Source organism: Apis mellifera, linkage group LG9 (assembly GCF_003254395.2).
Source record: "Apis mellifera strain DH4 linkage group LG9, Amel_HAv3.1, whole genome shotgun sequence".
Classification (NCBI taxonomy): Eukaryota; Metazoa; Arthropoda; class Insecta; order Hymenoptera; family Apidae; genus Apis; species Apis mellifera.
Window position 1 is genome coordinate 7571138 of NC_037646.1, and position 19928 is coordinate 7591065.

Sequence of the window (19928 nt, forward strand, 5' to 3'; positions counted from 1 at the left end):
TTTTATATACCAGATGATTAATTTTGATGAAGTTGATCAATTTATCTTCTGTGAAATTGAATTATCACAAATTGAATTATTATAAATGGCATGAAATCCTATACTATTATTTACATAAGAGTCATTTATCTGTCATTAATTGTGATTTTTATTATTATAATTAACAGAAATTCTTTTCAACGTATTCGAAACGAAAAATTTTTGTTTCTACTTGAAAAAAATTCAGATTACGGTTAAACAAAAACAAAGTAAATAAAAATTATGCTATTGTATCAAGGTTTTTGTTAACAAAAACAATGTTTAATCATCGATCTTGAATTTATTATGTTTTACGTTTTTAAATTGCGTAATGCCATAATAAAATGGAAATATATGAACGTATAATTAATAAAACATAATATCAGTTTATACAATTGATCATTATTCTTTAAGATGTGTTAGTTTCACAAATTGCAAGTTTTTCTTGACGTTTCCGATCCACGTCAGCGAGGAAGTCAAGGATCAACCTCATCACAGTTTCAGGGACTATTCTGAAAGCCATAAACGCAGCATTAAAACTTTATGATTATGAAAATATTATAAAGGAAATTTTATTATAAAGGAAATAATCATGTATTTATTATTTTTGCTTTAGAATTAAAATTGAAATTGTTTTTAATCTATTTGTATACATGGTGAGAAGGAAAGAAGAAAATAATATACCTATTGATAGAATTTAAGGTAAAAAGACATCTGGGAATGGAATATTCGGTATAATTTCTTCTGAATGCTTTGATTATCTCTTTTGCTGCATATTCTGGTGATATCACACCAAATATGTAAGGGAACCTAAAAGAGATTAATTAATAAAATATATTAAGATAGATTAATTTAAAAGAAAATCATAAGTAAAATTGAACTTTGAAAAAAGAAAAATTTGTAATTTTTTAAACTAAGTCCCACTGTACCTATATTTTGGATCCCTGGCTAATCCAGTATCTACGTAAAATGGATAAATAGTTGTAAATCTTATATTATTAAACTTGGGGTCCAATCGTAATTCCTCGTGAAGAGCATCCATCAATCCTGTTAAAGATTTATTTATTAAATTCGTATTCTTTAAAATAAAAATTGATATGATGTGAATAATTATTTTCTTTTAAAATTTAAATTCTATAATAACAATCTTCTGAATGGAAAAGTCGATTCAAAGATTGTTAATTTGCGAAAATTTCTCTCAACCTCTCATTGCAAATTTCGAGGAACAGTACGCTACTTTTTGGGACACCCCGTATATACCACACATGCTGCATACGCAAACTATATGTCCTTTTCCATTTTGTATCATACTTGGTAAAAAGGTTTCTATAGTCTGTAGAAAAAATTAATAATTCAAATGAGTGTTTTTCTAACACATTCACATTATGATTAGTGCTGTCAGTAAGAATTCTTGAATTTTTAAACTTGATATTTGACAAATGAACATGGATATTTGAACACACCCAAAAGTTTGATAAAACATTAACATTAAACGTCTTCTCAACAAGATCCGATTCTTGATTCAGAAAAGGACGATGATATAATACAGCAGCATTATTAATCAGGATCGATACTTCTGGCACACCTACTTTTCTCATTAATCTCGCGGCCTCTCTGACTTCTAATCTCTTCGATACATCGACCACAAAACCATAAGCCTAAGTAATTCCTTTTTATTAAAATTGTAAAAATTCAAAATTAAGTAAAAATATTTCAAACATAATTAACATGATTTGATCATTTTCATGAATATCAAAAAATATTAAAAATATTTTTAAGATCGTAAAAATTGAAAATTAAAATTAATCTCTGATTGCTGATATATTTGAAAAATTTTAAAAATAAGCAAGAGTAAGAATAAAAAGTTAATAGGTATATCTATATTTTGCATTTATACAATCTCATTTTCATCTCATTATCAGAGAATTTTATATTTTATTGCTTTTCTAAAATTATTTTAAAATAATCTTTCGTTTCTTACTTCGCCGCCATTTTTTGACACCATGCTTATAGTCGATCGATTTGCTTCTGTATCTATGTCCCAACAAACAATTATACAACCTAAAGAAGCTAATTGAATAGCCAATTCACGACCAATTCCATGTCCAGCGCCAGTTATCTTAATAGAATTACATAGAAGATAGAAATAAAATATTGAAATTATATTATGGATAATTTATTCATTTACCAACACAGTTTCTCCTATTAAATTTTTTGCTCGAGGAGGTATAACCATTTTAAAAGCAGCTACGGTCATGGCAAAAGTTATCTTCATAGATAAAACAAAAAGATCATACAGTAAATGTAAATGAGAGAAGGTGAAAACATTCTTTATACTTGACATCTTGATTTTTTTTTCAAAATTGTTTGAATTGTTTGAGTAATCTTCAATAACGGATATTAGTCATAGAATAGCTTTTGTTTCAATTAATCAACGTCAAAAACTTTACATATTTTTTTCACTTTGAAAATGTGTGTAATAAGATATTTTTATATTTCTTGTTATTCGAACTTAATAAAAAACAATTCAAAGTAAATATACCATTGAAGTTAGCCAAATTAATAAAATAATTATTGGTTTTTGTATAAATATATGTTCAATTTATATTTTCCCGGTAAGTAATGTCATAAAACGAATAAAACATAGATGCGTTTTATCGACTTTGTATATATGCCATAAGAGAAACGAAATTGTAAACTACTCATTCCTCAATCCATGAAAATTACTTTAATTCTAAATAATGTAAACATACGTAATAAATGACATGTTGAATATCGGATTTATTATCAATTAAGCAATAAAAAGATTAAGAACAAATAATAATTTCTTGAATTTATTTGGAACGTGCTATAGAGTTTCCTATTTAGATTGAATATCTGTTCTATGGAAAGAAGCATTCTGATTCTTCATGGCGGAGAATGTTTTTATTCCTTAATAGCCGTGATAATATCGTCGATTTTGTGACTCGACAACAGTTTTCTTTTTCCACTCGTTCCACTCGTTAAATGTGATCAACATCATGGACATTCGCGGAATAGAAGTTACGAATCAATTGCGGGTAAGTGAAGCATTTATACTTTTACTTGACTGTACTTACACTCTTCCAATCGTATAGTTGTGTTCAATAATTTCTGATGCAGAAAATTAAAGAATTATTAGCAAATTTCGATTTAATAATTTATAATTATACGACAGTATTATTTGATTTTTAACAATTTACGCAATATAATTATTTGAGTTTTTGAAAGTGATAAAATTGTAAGTTTCGATATGTCGTTTGATTAAACGTATATGATATCTTATATGGATATAAAAGTCGAAAAAAGCAAGAATCGGGAAGAATAAATCTATTTTACTTTTATAAATTGCTAAGAATAATTTAAAATTATAAAGATGCACATTACAATTTATGTATATCACAAATTTCATAATAAATATTTGTTACTCATTTTTTTCAGAGTGCTATTCGTGCTAAATTGTTGGAGTTAGGAATAAGATATGATGAAGAACTACCAGATTATATTTTAGTAATGGTTGTAAATAAAAAGTCTCGCCAACAAATGCATGAAGATTTATATTTGTTTCTGGAAAATTGCACAACACCATTCGTTGATTGGTTACATGACCAAGTGTTGAAAAAGTTACAGAAAGTCACTGTAGCCAAGAAAAAATCATTGAGAGAATTTGTACCTACAGTTGTTGTAAAACAAGAGGAAGAAAGGAAAAAGAGAAAGACATCGACAACTTCTTTTTTGGAAGATCAAGCTGCTAATCAAACTATTGAAAAATCTTCCAATAAAAATATGAAAGATGATAAGTCATTCCATAAACAAACCATAAAACCAACAATATCTAGTCAAAAATTGGATACAAGTCAAAATAAAATTGTAGATAAATCTATAAAAAATATTAATCATGATAGTAAATCAGATGAGAATACATCGAATCACAATATTTCTCAACAACCTGTTTCCAAAAGAAATGAAATGCAAAATGCAAATACGAATAAAGAATTATCACCTTTTGAAACTTCCAATAATAAAACTAAAGATTCTCATGTTGAAACAAAACTCGATGATTCATTATCCAAAAATTTAAAAAGACCATTGGATACAACAAATAATTATAGAGATGGTTCTGAGAAAAAACAGAATGAGACAAAAAGATCAAAAATCCAGGAAGATGCAGAAAGTACGACAGAAGATAATGCGAAAAAATTGAAGTCTTGCATTAATAAACCAAAAGTTACATCTGTTGTGTCTGTAAAAAATCGCTTGGGTATGGTATCGCCCAGAAAAAAATTTGAAGTACACAGAGAAAAAATAGATACTGAAAGTCGATATAGACAAAACGAAAAACGTCCTGAAAAATATCGATTGGACAATAATCGAAATAACAATTTTCCAAGAGGGAGAATTTTTGATATGGAAGATCGTACAAATAGAAATCGTGAAATAAACGAATCTGATAAAATTAATAATATTAAAAGTCGATTGGGTAATTCAAAAGTACCCAAAAATGTAGAGTTAAGAGAGAAAGCAAATTCTAATTTAAAACCGAAACCAACAGAAAAATCGATGGGTACGATTAAAGATCGATTAGGTATTGCGAATACTAATAAATCGTCCAAATTATTAGGAAATAAAGAGTCTATAGAATTTAAAAGCAAGCCTTTAGAACAAGATCGCGATACTTTGACTAATAATAAAAATATAAAGGAGAGATTGGGACCATTGAAAAACAATTTTAAACCACCAAATATTAAAAGTGGTTTTAATTCATCGATTAGACGTTCTCAAAGTAGCGAGGATGATGATTATCTTAATTTGGGTGCAGAGGAGGAATTGGATGATGACACGCAATCTATAGGTGTTTCTGGACCTATTAAATCCCACATTATAGCTGTAAATAAATCTGCATCAAATAAGACTGAAAGAAAACGATTGAAACCATTAGAAAAAGGGAATAAATGCAGCGATGCAGAAGAGGAAGTCGAGGAAACTAAAATATTAAGCAAAGTAATTGTAACTCCAAGACCATTGAAACCTTTACAACCGGCTCAAAAACGTGCTACGCAATCACTTTTATTAAGAGCGGTTGCAGAGGCAAATCAATCTGTTGTTATGCAAAAAAATCCAGAGCCATCCTTACTGGTGTGTATAAAATGTAATAAATATTAATGTCACAGATTTCAATTTGGTTCCTTTTTTTAATTCAAAAATGTTTTTTTATATAAAAAAATTTTCGCAGGAGAAGAAGCAGACTTTGAAACATCTTAAACCAACTACTGTACGAGACGTAGGTCAAAATTTATCAGTACACCTGAATTCTAATAAGCGATTAGTTATGGAAAAAATACAAGTAGAATTAAACACAGATGTTTCAGAATCGAAATCAAAACCTTGTGAGTATATTTTTATTATTCTTCTTCTTTTTTGGAGATATATATAATACTTAAAATTGTTTCTCTAATATATTTAGTATTGTACGGTCTATAGATGTACCGCAACCAGTTACCGAGGAACACATGGGTGTCGTAATGTCTTTATTCCAAAGGAGCGACGATAACCAAAAATTTTTAGTTACACTTAATGGATATAATAATAATTTAATGAAAGAAAAAAATACATCTGACGACGATGAACGACTGGAAATGGAGGTAGTTATTAACGAAAATATATATTTACTCTGTTTCTTTTAATTTTTAATTTACATCGATTAATATTAATTCGAATAACATATTTATCTATATATTTACAGGTGAATGAAGATGACGAGCTTGCACTATCAACAATTCAAAATGACATATACGCACAGAATGAATCGGAAACTTCTGTTTTTCACGTGTCCGAAATGGAAACCGATGGTGATTTAAGTGTAAAAGAAAGAAGTGAAGAAAATAATGAAAATTGTAACACGGAAAACGTAGAGAATACCGAGGAGATACCAAAAAAGAGGAGAAAATTAAGTCCAATTATTTATAATAGGTCCCATTCACCAAGTCCCACGGATTTAAAGTCTAGCACATTATTAACAAACCCGTTATTAACAAAACGTAAATAATATAGTTTTAATAATTAACGTCCTATAAAAAATTCTACAATATAAATACAATTATATTACAACGTGTTGTTTTCTGTATCCAGGTTTAGATAAAAAACCACTAACAGAGAATACGGTGACGGTGATAGATAAGTCAAAAGAAAAATGTAGATACTGGCCAAATTGTACATTAGGAAATAAGTGCGCGTATCTTCATCCTCTTGTTATGTGCAGGTTATTATCTTATTTAATTTTTTTTTTTTAATTCGCTATTCGTTCACAATAGTCAGCCTTTTTTAACTATTATTACTTATCTATTCCCCCTATTATAGTGTATTCCCTGCGTGTAAATTTGGAGACAAGTGTGCTTACAAACATCCCAAATGCAAATTCGGCTTGTCCTGCACAAAACTGGGATGCGTATTCTCTCATCCTGCCCAACAGTGCAAGTATCATCCATTCTGCACCAAACCAGCGTGTCCATATTCTCACCCGATGCCGATGCCAGTTGCCGCGGAGGCGTCTAGTCAAAGGGCGAAGTTTACGTGGCGCAGGCGAGATTGAGTCACACTATTGTACAAACAATGTACAAATTTCCTTTTCCTTTAGCGTTAAAATCGTCATGCACATTGACAAGAATACTGTCGCGATTTATTCGATTTTTAGTAACGATAATCGAAACATGTGACGAAAGTAGCAATAATATATAGTAGTAGATTAATACTGCCAATATTACGTTATAGGTGCGTTATCAATATGTAATTATAATCTAATTAACGATTATAAAATATTAACGATTCTTGCTTTTTATTTACTAAAGATCTTATACAGTTTGTAGATCTATAGTTTTCATTTATTGTACACTTTGTAATCGCACTTTGCAATTGTAGAATTTTCACTAGCATAACTTTTATCTACTACGATCAAACATATTTTCTTACTAATGTAATATCTTTCTTTCTTTCTTTTTTTTTCTTTCGCATATTGTTAGCGATAGTATTCTTGCCGATAAGTAAAAATACAACATTCTACTTTGTACAAATGAACGGGTGTACGTTTTGATCGCAAACTTTGGACGGATTTTCGACGTTCGACTCCCATTTAATCTGTATCATATAATTACGTCGACTCACACAGAGAGTAACGGTTTGCATTTGTTGAATAATACATTAAAAGCGTTGTAATTTTATTCGTTGCCCTGGCTCTATGGGTATACGGACATTATCTTTTACCACTTCGCCGATCCAGTTGAATGGATCGTGGCTCGTCTATTCATTTTACTAGCTTTAAGGAAATATATCAATAAGACATTATATTGATTCGATATTGATGCGAGTTTGACAAGTAATATATAATATGATTGTTGAACTTCCAAGTGTTTTTTTTGTTCATTCTTTACGCCTATATTATAAGTTAAAGACGGTGAATGATTTCATTTTCTGCGTTATATTTCGAACAAAGAGAGATATTTCTTGTTTTCATTTCAAATTTATACAAACTCTATTTATTAATCAATGGCTGTGCAATGTAATTGTCATAATATGATTTCGTTCGATCAACAAGATTCCCTCTCGATTCGAGTTGAGAAATTAAAAGAAGAAAAAAAAAAAGAGAAAAAAAAAAGAAAAAAAAAAAGAAAGAAAAAAAAAACTCTTCTTTTCTTGTAATTTATAATTTATATTATTATTATTATTATTATTATATATACGTGAGTATATGTATAGTATAAAAAAAAAAAAAATGAAGTCATGCTTCGAGCACTTTATTATCTGTTTATATTACTACACTAAAATTAAATTCACTCAAAATCGATCTGTTAGGTATCACGAGGATATATCGATCTTGTATAAACGATTATAAATACACGGTTATATCTGTAAAGTTTTAAAAAACAATTCTATTCCCTTAAAAAAAAAACATTCCTTATTTCATCTTTGCAATCGAATCGAAATGTTAATCGATTTCAATAAAATCGTCGAATAATGCCAATAATGTTAAATTATCTTCTAATCGCATGCTATTTCAATATTGAACCCTTTCGCAATAATTGTTGAACACAAGATTGAACATCAATTTAGATATCAAAACTGTGGATTGTATTCATTGTTATCGTCGGTTTTAACAGTAGTTTTAGAACAACATATCTTCATTTATTTTATGCTAAACTTTCGCGTTCGACCGCAAACTTTTCTTTACCTGAGCAACAATAATTGACCGCTACATATATTTCTACCTTTATTATTTTAAGTTTTTTATTATTATGAAAAATACCAGGAAGGAGAACTAATCCGTTAGGCATTGAAATATGGTTATTTATTTTTGGAACAAATGTGAAGAGACAAATGTGAATAGAAAAAGAATAGAAGTTAGAAAAACTTTTAAGATGACCAGTAAAAAATGCGAATAGTTCTACAAGTTAGAAAAATTTGATAGAGAAAAATAAGAAATGCGAATAAAAATTTATAAGAAAGATAAGATACGAATAGGAAGTGTGAAAATTTTAATATATAATTGTTAGAATACACTTTTACAAATATTCTCGTCGATGACTCATCATTAAACGGTCAAGTGGCAAATAAAATGATTCATAGAAGCATGTACCGTTTGAAAATAGGGATAAACAGAAAGGGAAGAAAAGCATCGTTGAAAATATTCCGTCTCGTATTTTTTCTTCGAACAAATCGAAATTTCCTCTTCTAATTGTTCTCCAGATTGATCGTGCTTTCGATATTCTACGAATGCCACTTGTTCCATCGATCAAAGATTTCCCTTCGCCTCGAGGAAAATCTTTTGAGAAAACGATTCGAAAGAGAATCTTTCTACGGTAAAAATGAAAAGATTAGATTCGCACTGAAAAGTCACCGCGAAATGAAATTTTCTTTGCCCAATTACCGAGCATCAAAATATCGCGAAACGAAAATGGGATCGAAGTTTTTCAGATACTTACTCGATGATGCCCTCGAGGAATAAATTAATCGTTTCAATTCGAATACGAATGAGCGTAATAAATAAACATCTCGCGTAAGAAAATTTCAGAAAATACCCCGACGTTGTGGATGTATCCTCCGAGCTTATCTTATCTCACGGATTGACACGGTGTCTCTAACTCTCCGTCTAGTTTCGTTCAGTTTTCTTCTGGGATCAGCCCGATGTGTACCGTGAAATTGCACGCACGCTTTCAAATCCCACCACGTTCGAAACGATTAATATTTCCTATGATATTACGAACGCGATGTTTTAATCTGTTCGCCTTCGCTTCGAAAAGGTGTAATCGCGATCTCCATCGTTTCATCGAGATAACTTTCCCATTGAGAATACGTGACCGTTTCCAAGTTCTCAATGCTTCGTCCATTTTTCAAGAAATCGTAAGTACATATATATATATATATATATATATATATATATATATATATATACATATACATATATGTGTATATATTTATGTATATGTATCCCTCGAATAATATTTTTACGTTTTTGCGTTTCTCACAATCTCTCCTTTCCGTTTCTACGAATATCACGATGTTATCGTATTAATCGATCATCGAAATGATTTTGAATAAATAAAAAGAGATTTCAATTTCTTTCCACGAACATCTCGCGATACATTTTTATTCGTAACGTACCCGGTCTAATGATTTATATTAATAATTAATACGATTAATCGTATTAATATCGTTAGATAATAATAATAATAATAATAATAATAATAATAATAATATTGATATCTATTAATCGATACGAATTGCCTTCAAAGAGAGAAGAGATTCGTTTCGAACATTGAAACGTTCGACATGTGTACATATCACGAACAATGGATGTCGGGATGATGGAAGAAGAGACGAGACGGACGGAATAACTGTTAGATTTGTTGCAATGGGAATTTTCCATTTCCGCCCATCCCGGAAGAAAAAATATGACAATTATGCGAAAAACGGCGAACAGGATTGGGGAGAGGTGGTTAATTTCCATACCTTTCCGTACCGAGAGATCCTTTACCCCCAACGGCAGGTAGTGGACAGCTCTATTTTATAATAGGTAGTACTTTGACTTGCACGACATGCAAGGGTCATTCTTGTGCATCAAGTGCTAGGATTCACATCGTGAAGATTCACATAGTGATCTCGCTAGTGCCGTGCCAATTTGTCGTGATATTCGAATATCGAAAATCAAGTAATATCAAGATACATATCAAACCTACGTAATGGGGAAAAGGAAGAACGTTAATCCAGAAGAGAAGGTTCGTGCCCTATTCACTTCACTTAATAAACTCGTTAATTAAAATCTCGATACACTTCTCGGTGCAAAGATTTCGCGGATCAATCACGGTTATAGATAAATTTCGTGATAATTTTCGCGAAGTTGAGCCGTATCGTGCATCGCGTTCGCGCGTCTAATTTATCTCTTCTTTAATTTTAAATCGTTTACAACACGGGGAAAGAAACTATCGTGAATTATTATTCGTGAATTTTTAATTATCGTGAATTATTTCTGTTCGATTCCGGTGCAGGTTGATCTCTCTCGCGTAATTTAATAATAATTAATAATAATTAATAATTAATAATAATAATTATAATAATACAATAATTTATAATAATTAATAATAATTTAATAATAAATAAATAATAATAATAATAATAAATAAATAATAATAAATATTTATATAATAAAAAAAAATATAATAAGAAATAAAAGATAATAGTGTGAAAAAATATGATCAAAAAATGCAGTTAAATTTTATATACGTGTATATACGTGTGCGTGCATTCGTGTATATGTGTATGTGTGTGTGTGTGTGTGTGTGATAAATTCGATGATGAAAAAACAAATGAAATATTACGGTTAAAAAAAAGGTTTAAAAAAAAAAAAAAAATTTATAAATCCGATCTTAACATCCTAAACGCATCTTAACGTATCCCTTGTAAATACAAGTGAATTTGTTTGATCTTTCTTTTGTTGAAAAGTATCGATAAAATATTATATTAAAAATACGCCGAAAATTTCACGTTATTAATATAAATATATTTATATAAAGGGAGAAACCTCTCTGAATATATTTATTTATTATTAACTTATTGTTGGGACAGTGTCATCGGATCATCATCCGTTTAATTATCCATTATGCTTTTCTCGCGTGGAAGACCGTTTAAAATTAAATCGTCATGAATCAAAGATTTTCTAATGTCTTAAATTTTCAGACGTATGATACGGCAGATATCCCCGAATGTCGGGAGCGAACCGACTTGGAGAAGGAATATCGCGATTTTCCGGAGGAGAAGTTGTGGAGCCCGAGCGAAGAAGTCGATACGTGGTTTTCGGATTATAATGTAATGGCGCGATCTGTATTGACTTTTGTACAAGAGAAACAGGGAATTTCTAACGAGGAAGCGATGGAAAACGCCTGTTCAGGTTATGCGGAGCAATACATCACCGATGTTCTACACGATTCTGATTATCTGCCAGAAGTGGCACTGAAAAAATTATTGAATAAAGAATTGCCACAAAAATTGGTAGAAAAATGGAATCAACAGGACATCGTAAGTTTAATTCCTTTCCTTAATTTAAACCTTAATTTCGCAATACCTCTTCTTTCATTAAATCGAATATTTTAATTATATTAATTATATATTCGCATTTTATGTTGCAGAAAACATTTGAAAAGGGCTTTTTAACTTACTGGTCAAATTTCGGGATTATCCAGCGGAAACTGCTTCCTCATAAAAATGTGGTATGTTATATTTGTATTACGTTTTAAATATTTCCTCCTCTATTTCAATTTCATTAATTTCCTCCCTCTTCGATCGTGAGAAAAATTTGAAAGAAAATGAAAAATTTGTTCCTTGTTTCAGGAGGACATCGTGGAATTTTATTACGTGTGGAAACGGACCGAAGCCGGAAGAAAATTGAAGCGTTCTTGTACCCGCCGTCCTAGACGCTTCACTATGCGTCGTATTTCCGCGGAGTTGTCATCTATATCGAAGACGGAGAATATCCTGCAAAATGCTGCGAAACTTCCTCCAAAGAGGAGAGGGAAGAAGAATACTAAAGGGGTGAGGAAAACTAGACCGACTCAGAAGAAACACACGAGAGCAAAAAAATGTTCAACCAATAAACGTTTAACAACAAAACGAGCGAACAAAACTTAAACTTGTCGTGATACAACGTTACGATATTCAAGACTCAGGGTTCAAGATGTTGATTATCCCATTTTCTTTTTGCTATTTTACACGTATATCTAAAAAACAAAATGATAATTGACTCTATATATATATATATATACAAACATATATTATATATGAAAGAAAAAAAAAAAAAAAAGAAAAAAAAAAGTGATTTTACCATAGTTAATTTTTGAAGATTTTGCGAGATCACTTTTTCTGTTTCTATAGAATAGAGAAGAGGAAGGGGGAGAATTAAACATTCACTTCAAAAATTTTTATCATCACCTCTGTTTTGGAACATAGAATCGAAGGACTTATCACTAGTCATTAGTTAAAAAAAAAAAGGATTTCTATCGGTTCTTACAATTAATAAATCAGATCGGTGTAAATTGATAAAATGATCGATTGAAAAAAGAAAAGAAAAATGTGGCAAAATGATCTCGTATTGTTGATTCACGTTAATATATAATTCTCATTTTAATGTATTATAAAATTTCTAAATTAATAATTGTATATGAATATATTTAATTCATTTTTATGTTATGCATACCTTTTATACATTTGGTACAAAAAATATTCGACTTTCTGCTCGCGTCCTTATATTCTTTCCTTTTCTTTATAATAATTCGGATATCGTATTTAAAAAAAAAAAAAAAAAAGAAATAAATAAGAAAAAGTAAATTTCGAGTTCCCTTTCGTCGCGATACGTAATAATAATTTTATATCGATCAGTCAGATATTTTTGTGACCAATTGTATTATTTTATTTCGTCAATATTTTTTTCATTGTATTTTACCTTTTTGTACATTTATTATATATATATAAAACTAATTTTAATTGACGTGCAATGTAAACATCATTTTTTTGAAGAAGTGATGTCATTGTTAAAAAATATATTTTATATAACAAAATTGAATAATTGATTAATTTGAACCCTGACCCTCAAAACCGATAATAATTATAATTATAATAATAATAGTAATAAATAAAAGAAAAATGGGAGACTTTTTAAATATGTCGTTTTTTTTTTTATTCCATACCCATTCCATTCCAATTTCCCTTTCAATTAAATAAAAATTCATCGTAATCGAATGCTAGCGCACTGTAAAAACGTAACACATTTTTCTCCGTTTCACTCTATATATATATATATATATATATATATATATATATATATATTGTGACAACGTATAAATTTGTGACACGTTGCAAATACATTGTTTTGCAAATGTGAGAATAAAGAGCATAATTCCCCTTGCTTGAGGGGAATAATAGTTTCAGCCACATTCACGCTATGGCACGATATCCACGTTCGTTTGACAGAGAAAGCTCCCTTTGCAAACGAACGTTGGGATCAATTCTCTGATCTACAGCGTCGGAAAAATGATCAATATTCAATAATAGAAAATAAATCTCGATTCGCGGAAATTTTCAAACGGATTCGCAGCCTTCCTCCTTCGTTTTCTAACATTCGTCTATTTGTGAATTATTATTATCATTATATTGAGAAAAAAGGGGGATAAAGATAATAAAACTGCATGTATAATGTATTCCTTTGATCGTTCAATCCTTTCGGTTTGAGTAATTTTCCGGCTCGATTGAGGGGCGGTGCTAGCAATTGTACTGCACACAGTAATATTGGAGAAATTATTAAAGAGAAGAATTTAGAAATTGACAATAGGACAAAAGGATCGAACCGTTGATCCCAAAAGTTTGAAAACGAAGGTGTCAGCTATCAGGCTATTAAGGCCACGTGTAGTTTGCCAACAAAAGCTCGTCGCTCCGACACCTGTCTTTGTTTGAAGTGGAAGGAACTGTTCTTTTTTCAAGAATATTACTCTCCTTTCTGACCCTTCTTTTAATTCGCGTTCTTATAATACACTTTGATACTAATCTATCAATCTGTAATATATATATATTTCATTTATTTATGTTAAAAAAAAAAAGAAGAAAGGAAGAAAAATAAGATTTAAAGAAAAATCGAACGAGATTTAGTTTAACGAGTCTGCACGTGATCGATGTTTAAACGATGCTTCGATTAATATCGATCGTTCGTGAACATTTATCACGATATGAAATATCGTCGTCTAAGGGATGTGGAAAATAATTTCCATTTCCACAAAATGGATCTAACAAAAGTAAAAATCGTACTCGTGGATTCGTGAAGAAGATGAGGAAATGTAGCGAATGGAATTGGAATTTACACGTGTAAATAAATTTTCTAGATATACTTTAATAATCTCGTAAAAAAGTTTGTTTTTTTTTTTCCTTCGAATTTAAAAATCACAATATCCTTAAATTTGCTAGAAAATGTAAAATGTACAAAATTTTTTTAGATCGTTTACGATACTTGATTCGAGATACAAGATTTTGGAGATGTATAAAAATCGTAGAAAAAAAAAAAAAAAAAAAAAAAAGAAAGAAAAGAATAAAAAAAGTATCGACAAACGAGGGAATCAAAGGGTGCAAAGGGTTCTTCGAAGAATAGAGGAATTTACGAAAAGTTTCTAAGAAAAAAGGGGGATGGATAAAGAATTTATCAATTGCACGCACAACATTTTTCACAGTCTCATCGTGAATTTCATTTTAACATCATTTTCGTTTAACATATTCATCGCACTTTGGGGCACTTTGAGATCCTCCTCGTCCTTACAACGAATTTTCCTTCGTCGCAATTTTTTCCATCGTTTCCCATTCATTCCCATTTTGGAACAACGTGTAAAATAAAGAACAAAAAAAAAAAAAAAAAAGGAAAATTGCAAAAAGTTCATCCTTCCAATTCCTCTCGTTTTCTCAATCAAATCATAAACACACCTGATCGATCTTTTACACAACAGATATGCGTATATCATTTTTATCGTTTACGCGAAAATCGTATTCCCTCTCTCCTTTTCCGATTTTTCCAACTTTTTACAAATTCATCATCCAAATTCGAAGTTCACGTTGATTGTTGTTCACATTCAGCTTGGCCGCAACGCATCTTCTTCTATTTTTTTATGCTCATCGTACGTATAAGATCATTAAGGTAAAAATCGATAGATTATTGAGTCTGTTTAATTGATTACAGTGGGCTAGTCTAATAAATAAACAAAAAAAAAAAAAAAATAAAATAAAAATAAAAATAAAAAATAAAAATGTCACGTAATCTTAAAACGATCTTGCCTCGAGGCTGCTCGTTATACACACACACACACACACACACACACACACACACACACACACACACACACACACACTCTTTCTCTCTCTCTTTACAATAGCGAACAACGGTAAATACAGTACTAAGAATAATAGTAAGAAAACGTAAATGTACTCTTTAATTCGAATACGTTATCCGTTTCCATAACTTTATCGATACTCGCGAAGAGAAATTAATTAATTTTCTCTTTCAATTTTTCCCAATGTTTCCCTCTCTTTCCTTTCGTCCAATTAAATTTATATCTTTTTCTCTAATAAATAATCCTGCGTAGTTTCGCAGAAGATTTCATCCATTGATCGATAAAGTATCGATAAAGTTGAGAGAACGGAATCGAAGTGGAGTCGATCAAACTTTCCTCGCGGAAAGATCGACAGACTACGCCGTCGTAAGACTACTATTTAGCGATAAGTCACATTGATTCGACAAGGTAAGGCTTACAACGTATAATAGGGGTGCGCTCCTCTTTGTCGAACTCGGAAGGAACTCCCCGATCGGCATTTCAAGAAGGTCGATTTTACTGGTCCGTTAATTGTTATCCGCGGTAAAAAAAACCCTGTTCCCTTTTCGTATCCCTCTCTCCTTATTTCTTAATAACGTAAACCGAATCGATAAATATTTCGCTCCTCGCTCGATCAGAAGAATCAAAAAGTTTTTATCACGATTTTAAAAAAAAAAAAAAAAAGTTCTTTCTTCGTCCAACAAGAATTCTATACATAGAATTTCCACCTTTCCTCTCCTCGTTTCCCTGAAAAGGGAAAAAAACCACGTCGTTGTTTCCCGACGACGACAGAGAGAGAAGAAAAGAAGAAAAGAACCGTGTTGCACCATTGTTATTTATCTATACTTTACCGCTTGTCCCGAACGCAACGTTATAATTTTTTTTTCTTTTTATATTAATTTCACTTTGCGATAATTATAATAATATATATATATATATAATAATAATAATAATATAATTACAAATAATTATTCGTTAATATTTATTTGAATATTTTCACTAGATTTGTATAAGAATGTCTCCTCTCTTTTTTCAACCTCGACGTAGCCAGAGTGTGATGGCGGCCATCGTTTTCTTTTCTTACATTTTTCATTACATTTCTCCTATTCTTTCTTTCTTTTTTTTTTTCTCTTCGTTCTTTATCACAGGAGGCCCATTCCGTTCTCGATAGCTCGTTTCCACACACTTTGACACTTTGTCCCGTCGACGTTGCGAATCTTTCTAGGACGATTTTGCTTAGCGAATGGCGAATGATAAAATTAATATTCCTAGACAAGTGCAATGCAAAAGAACGAAAAAAAAAAAAAAAAAAAAATTGGAAAAGAAGGATCGTCTAAGATCGCAAGAACGAAAGAAAATTGATATAAAAAATACGAATAAATGTTTCCTTTCGTCGATCTTTATCTAATATAATCGAAGAATATCGAATATTGCGAGTAGTATCGAGAATATTATTTCTTTCTTTCTTTTTTTTCTTTTTTTCTTTTTTACAACGAGTTTTTATCACACGTCACTCATCGTCCCAATATCTCATTATCTTTCATTCACCACAAAAATCCTTCGTTCAAATCCTCATTCACTCAACTCCTCAAAACAACACTGATCAACAAGAGAGACGGTTCTCGAGTCAAAAAATAATATCGATATTATTCTCCTCGGATGAAAACAGGTCCATCTTTTTTTTTTCCTCTCCTTTCCTCTTTCCTTACTACTTAAAAAAAAAAAAAAAAAAAAAAAAAAAAACACAAACGTTTTAATGTCTCGTTTGTCATCGAAAAACCTAACCATTCTAATCGATTCTTTCTCCCTTAGTAGTAGCTATAAATCTTTCGTACCGTTTCCAGGAAAGAGCAGCTGGGAAGGGAAACACGACGCTCGATAATCAGTCCTTTTTTCTTTCTTGTTTCTCCTTTAACGTTTTCAAGGCCATTCGTTTTCAGCCCCCCTCCCCTCCCCTCCCCTCCCCCCGGTTCATTCCCCACGCCACTGCCACCCTCGAATTTTCCATTTTCGAGAACGAGAACAAACTTAACACTTTCTCGCTCTCGCTCCGAGAAAAGAAAAATCTAGGAAAAATAGAATCTTCGTCGAAGATGCGGACAAATTAGAAGCAAGATTTCGAAAACCCGATATAGAATCTTAATCTTTCTCTCTCCGCGAGTTCTCTCCTTGTGGCGCAGAGACAGTGGCGCGAGAAAGCGTAGGAACTCCAAAAGGGAGGGGGAAGAGAAAGGAAAAGAAAAAAGAAAATGCAACAAACACCTCCTCGAGCCGATCATGCCACTCGTCGGATGGCAAGGCACGCTCGTCAATCCGTGAAAAAGTCTTTTTCTTCCTTTTTTTTCCAACCAATCTCCTCCTCCGGAAAAGGAGCGACAGCGAGATGATCTGATACGATCCCACTGGTCCACTTTCCTCCCCCATCCAGTGGATTCGCTCGAAACGACGGGGATGCGTATTTTTCGTAAAAAAGGGGGGCAGGGATAAAGGAAAAAGAAAGAAAGAAAGAAAGAAAGAAAAAAACACGCATCGCATTTGGAAAAGGCGACGTTCTCTCGACCGAGGCCGCCATTTCTTCCCGACCAATCGAGGAAGGGGAAGGGGAGCTGGTACAGTTCTTCTTTTTTTTTTTCTTTTTTTTCTCTTTTTTCTCTCTCAAAGCAATAATCCTATTTACATCCTACGTCCCTTTGCACGTTCTTTCCGAACGATCACAGCCACTCGGTGAGGCAGCCACCGAACCACATCACCACTATGGGCACGAGGTACGTCGTCAGAGCGCGCGACAGGGATATCTTCTGTCTGCTCGCCCCGCTGTCCACGCTCGACGTGCCGTTGTTGTTGTTGTTGTTGTTGTTGTTGTTGTTGCTGTTGTTGTTGCCGTTGTTGTTGTCGTCCTCGTTGTTGTTGGAGGTGACGCCCGTCTTCTGGTCCACTTCCACCCTCGGGGGTACAGCTTCCGGATGAACGGGAGGTGGTTTCGGGGTCTCCGAGGGCGAATACTTGGGCTCGTAACCGGAACCCTCCTTGAAACCGTCCTCGTCGTCCGTGATCGGATCCTGGTCCGTGTTGTCCCCGGATCCGCTTCCGGAACCGTTCCACTCCGTGTCCTCTGAAAATTGGAACGAAATTGTGAAATTTTTGAATCGTAAAGAAATTCGATAATTTCCGATAATATTCGATCGCCAATAATCGAAAAAAAGAAAACACTCCAAGTGATAAGATAAGCGAGTTATTACAAGCGGATTCGATAACTCTTCTCCTTGTTCCGCGATAATGATTTATCTCGCGAATAGTTATTTTCGTTCGTAGATTTAATTTCAAAATTCTACGAGAAGAAGGTAAATTTTAATCCATCCGAGCAAGAGACGGATAATTTGATTTATAACATCGATAAGTATCGAATCTGCCAATCTATTAATATTTTCGTATATTTATAATTGTATATTAATTCGCGAAATTCGACTTCGATTAATTAAATTCCAATCCAAATCTTTCTATACCGATATTGATTTCAATTTAATAAATTAAATAATAATAGTAAAACATACCTGTATCTATCCAATCAACGTCCTGCCCGTTGTAAGCGGATTTCAGTCTATTCGTGATGGTGGTCAACGCGAACACCTGGTCCCTGACAATTGTCGGCCTTGATCCCGTGCTAAGCACTTCTGGATTCAATTTCTGATCCTCGCCATTGGACGAAACCGGATAAATATATCTGGAACGCAAAATTCAAACGCGACACGAAAAAAACGTATTATTTATTAATCGACAAATATAATTTTACGGGTCAAATTTACGATTATCCTTTTACGGCCGAGGATTGAAAGAAAGAAAGAAAGAAAGAAAGAATGAGAGAAAAAAGAGAAAAAGAAGAGAAATAATTATCAGAAAGGAAAAACTCTCACTTGTCGACGTGCGTGCCGTTCCAGCATTCCTTGGTGTTGCTAGGAGGCACGACGAGGCCGTCGTTGCAAATCTTGTAAGGTAGGTAAACCCAAAATTGCCTCGAATCCCTGACTCTCTGCCGCGTCTCCTTCACCAATTTGTCGAGGATAGCCGCGGCCGAGACGCGATCGTCCGTCAACGTGTCCTGGTCGAAATTCAACGACTCGAGTTCCAATTCCCGATTGTCCCGACGCCTACGCCTCCCCAACACGGGCCGGCCGCAGCCGGTGAACACCCTTTGGGAGACGTCGTTGCTGTTCTCCTGAAAGTTCATGATCGCCTCCGAGATTTTCAAGTTGAGCGGCCGTACCAGCATCTCGATGTTGAAAGGGCCCAACAATCGGTCCGCCACTTTGTCCACGGCCTCTGGAATTCGAAAAATCGAAAAAGAAAAAAAGAAGAAAAATAATATAAAATAATTCAGAAAAATTCCATCGTTGCTTCCTTCGCATTGATAATTAAATTATCGATCGATCTTTCTCTTTCAAAATTCTAAAATTCTAAATTAAATTTCGATTCGCAAGGAATTCTTTCTTGGCTTTTCTAACGAACAAAGTA

General features: G+C 32.3%; 4 protein-coding genes and 1 long non-coding RNA gene across 8 annotated transcripts in view; 2 read left to right on the top strand and 3 right to left on the bottom strand.

Moving 5' to 3' along the window:
• Positions 1 to 312: 312 nt before the first annotated feature.
• LOC411340 (short-chain dehydrogenase/reductase family 16C member 6) lies at positions 313 to 2362 on the bottom strand. The gene is made up of 7 exons (XM_394814.6): positions 2207 to 2362; positions 2000 to 2137; positions 1482 to 1676; positions 1222 to 1351; positions 948 to 1065; positions 703 to 828; positions 313 to 530 (listed from the first exon to the last, which is right to left on the bottom strand). The coding sequence occupies exons 1-7, from the start codon at positions 2360 to 2362 to the stop codon at positions 428 to 430; spliced, it is 966 nt and encodes a 321-aa protein (XP_394814.1). The 3' UTR covers positions 313 to 427.
• A 522-nt stretch (positions 2363 to 2884) lies between these two features.
• LOC724937 (zinc finger CCCH domain-containing protein 14) lies at positions 2885 to 7429 on the top strand. Its single transcript, XM_001120836.5, has 7 exons — positions 2885 to 3077; positions 3478 to 5172; positions 5270 to 5423; positions 5518 to 5678; positions 5780 to 6074; positions 6166 to 6295; positions 6394 to 7429. The coding sequence occupies exons 1-7, from the start codon at positions 3039 to 3041 to the stop codon at positions 6623 to 6625; spliced, it is 2706 nt and encodes a 901-aa protein (XP_001120836.2). The 5' UTR covers positions 2885 to 3038; the 3' UTR covers positions 6626 to 7429.
• LOC113218989 lies at positions 7013 to 9125 on the bottom strand. Its single transcript, XR_003305333.1, has 2 exons — positions 9009 to 9125; positions 7013 to 8880 (listed from the first exon to the last, which is right to left on the bottom strand). It is a non-coding gene; the product is annotated as an uncharacterized LOC113218989 (long non-coding RNA).
• LOC724895 (arginine-glutamic acid dipeptide repeats protein) lies at positions 9047 to 12566 on the top strand. 2 transcript variants are annotated; one of them, XM_001120795.5, is made up of 5 exons: positions 9047 to 9426; positions 9819 to 10301; positions 11260 to 11598; positions 11709 to 11789; positions 11911 to 12566. In XM_001120795.5, the coding sequence occupies exons 2-5, from the start codon at positions 10266 to 10268 to the stop codon at positions 12205 to 12207; spliced, it is 753 nt and encodes a 250-aa protein (XP_001120795.1). In that variant the 5' UTR covers positions 9047 to 9426; positions 9819 to 10265; the 3' UTR covers positions 12208 to 12566. The 2 variants fall into 2 exon arrangements, with proteins under 2 accessions (XP_001120795.1, XP_006561761.1); XM_006561698.3 differs by lacking the exon at positions 9819 to 10301.
• Positions 12567 to 16912: 4346 nt separating this feature from the next.
• The window catches only part of LOC552340 (glypican-4), a 98636-nt gene continuing 95620 nt past the window's right edge, over positions 16913 to 19928 (bottom strand). For all 3 annotated transcript variants that reach the window (XM_016914154.2, XM_026442747.1, XM_026442748.1), the window contains 3 exons: positions 19331 to 19736; positions 18971 to 19140; positions 16913 to 18531 (listed from right to left, as the gene is read on the bottom strand). In XM_016914154.2, coding sequence (XP_016769643.2) covers positions 18131 to 18531; positions 18971 to 19140; positions 19331 to 19736 — 977 coding nt within the window. In that variant the 3' untranslated portion in view covers positions 16913 to 18130. The remainder of the gene's footprint in view (positions 18532 to 18970; positions 19141 to 19330; positions 19737 to 19928) is intronic.

What these genes read in the sequence shown, in the direction of transcription:
- LOC411340 (XM_394814.6), bottom strand. Translation starts at nt 2,362, where the DNA reads ATGTCAAGTATAAAGAATGTTTTCACCTTCTCTCATTTACATTTACTG. An exon ending in TAATAGGAGAAACTGTGTTG is followed by an intron (nt 2,138 to 2,206) that starts GTAAATGAATAA and finishes AATTCTATTAAG; the next exon opens with ATAACTGGCGCTGGACATGG. An exon ending in ACCTTAAATTCTATCAATAG is followed by an intron (nt 531 to 702) that starts GTATATTATTTT and finishes TATGGCTTTCAG; the next exon opens with AATAGTCCCTGAAACTGTGA.
- LOC724937 (XM_001120836.5), top strand. Translation starts at nt 3,039, where the DNA reads ATGGACATTCGCGGAATAGAAGTTACGAATCAATTGCGG. An exon ending in AAACCCGTTATTAACAAAAC is followed by an intron (nt 6,075 to 6,165) that starts GTAAATAATATA and finishes TTCTGTATCCAG; the next exon opens with GTTTAGATAAAAAACCACTA. An exon ending in CATCCTCTTGTTATGTGCAG is followed by an intron (nt 6,296 to 6,393) that starts GTTATTATCTTA and finishes CCCCTATTATAG; the next exon opens with TGTATTCCCTGCGTGTAAAT.
- LOC724895 (XM_006561698.3), top strand. Translation starts at nt 9,211, where the DNA reads ATGTGTACCGTGAAATTGCACGCACGCTTTCAAATCCCACCACGTTCG. An exon ending in CGTCCATTTTTCAAGAAATC is followed by an intron (nt 9,427 to 11,259) that starts GTAAGTACATAT and finishes TTAAATTTTCAG; the next exon opens with ACGTATGATACGGCAGATAT. An exon ending in TGCTTCCTCATAAAAATGTG is followed by an intron (nt 11,790 to 11,910) that starts GTATGTTATATT and finishes TCCTTGTTTCAG; the next exon opens with GAGGACATCGTGGAATTTTA.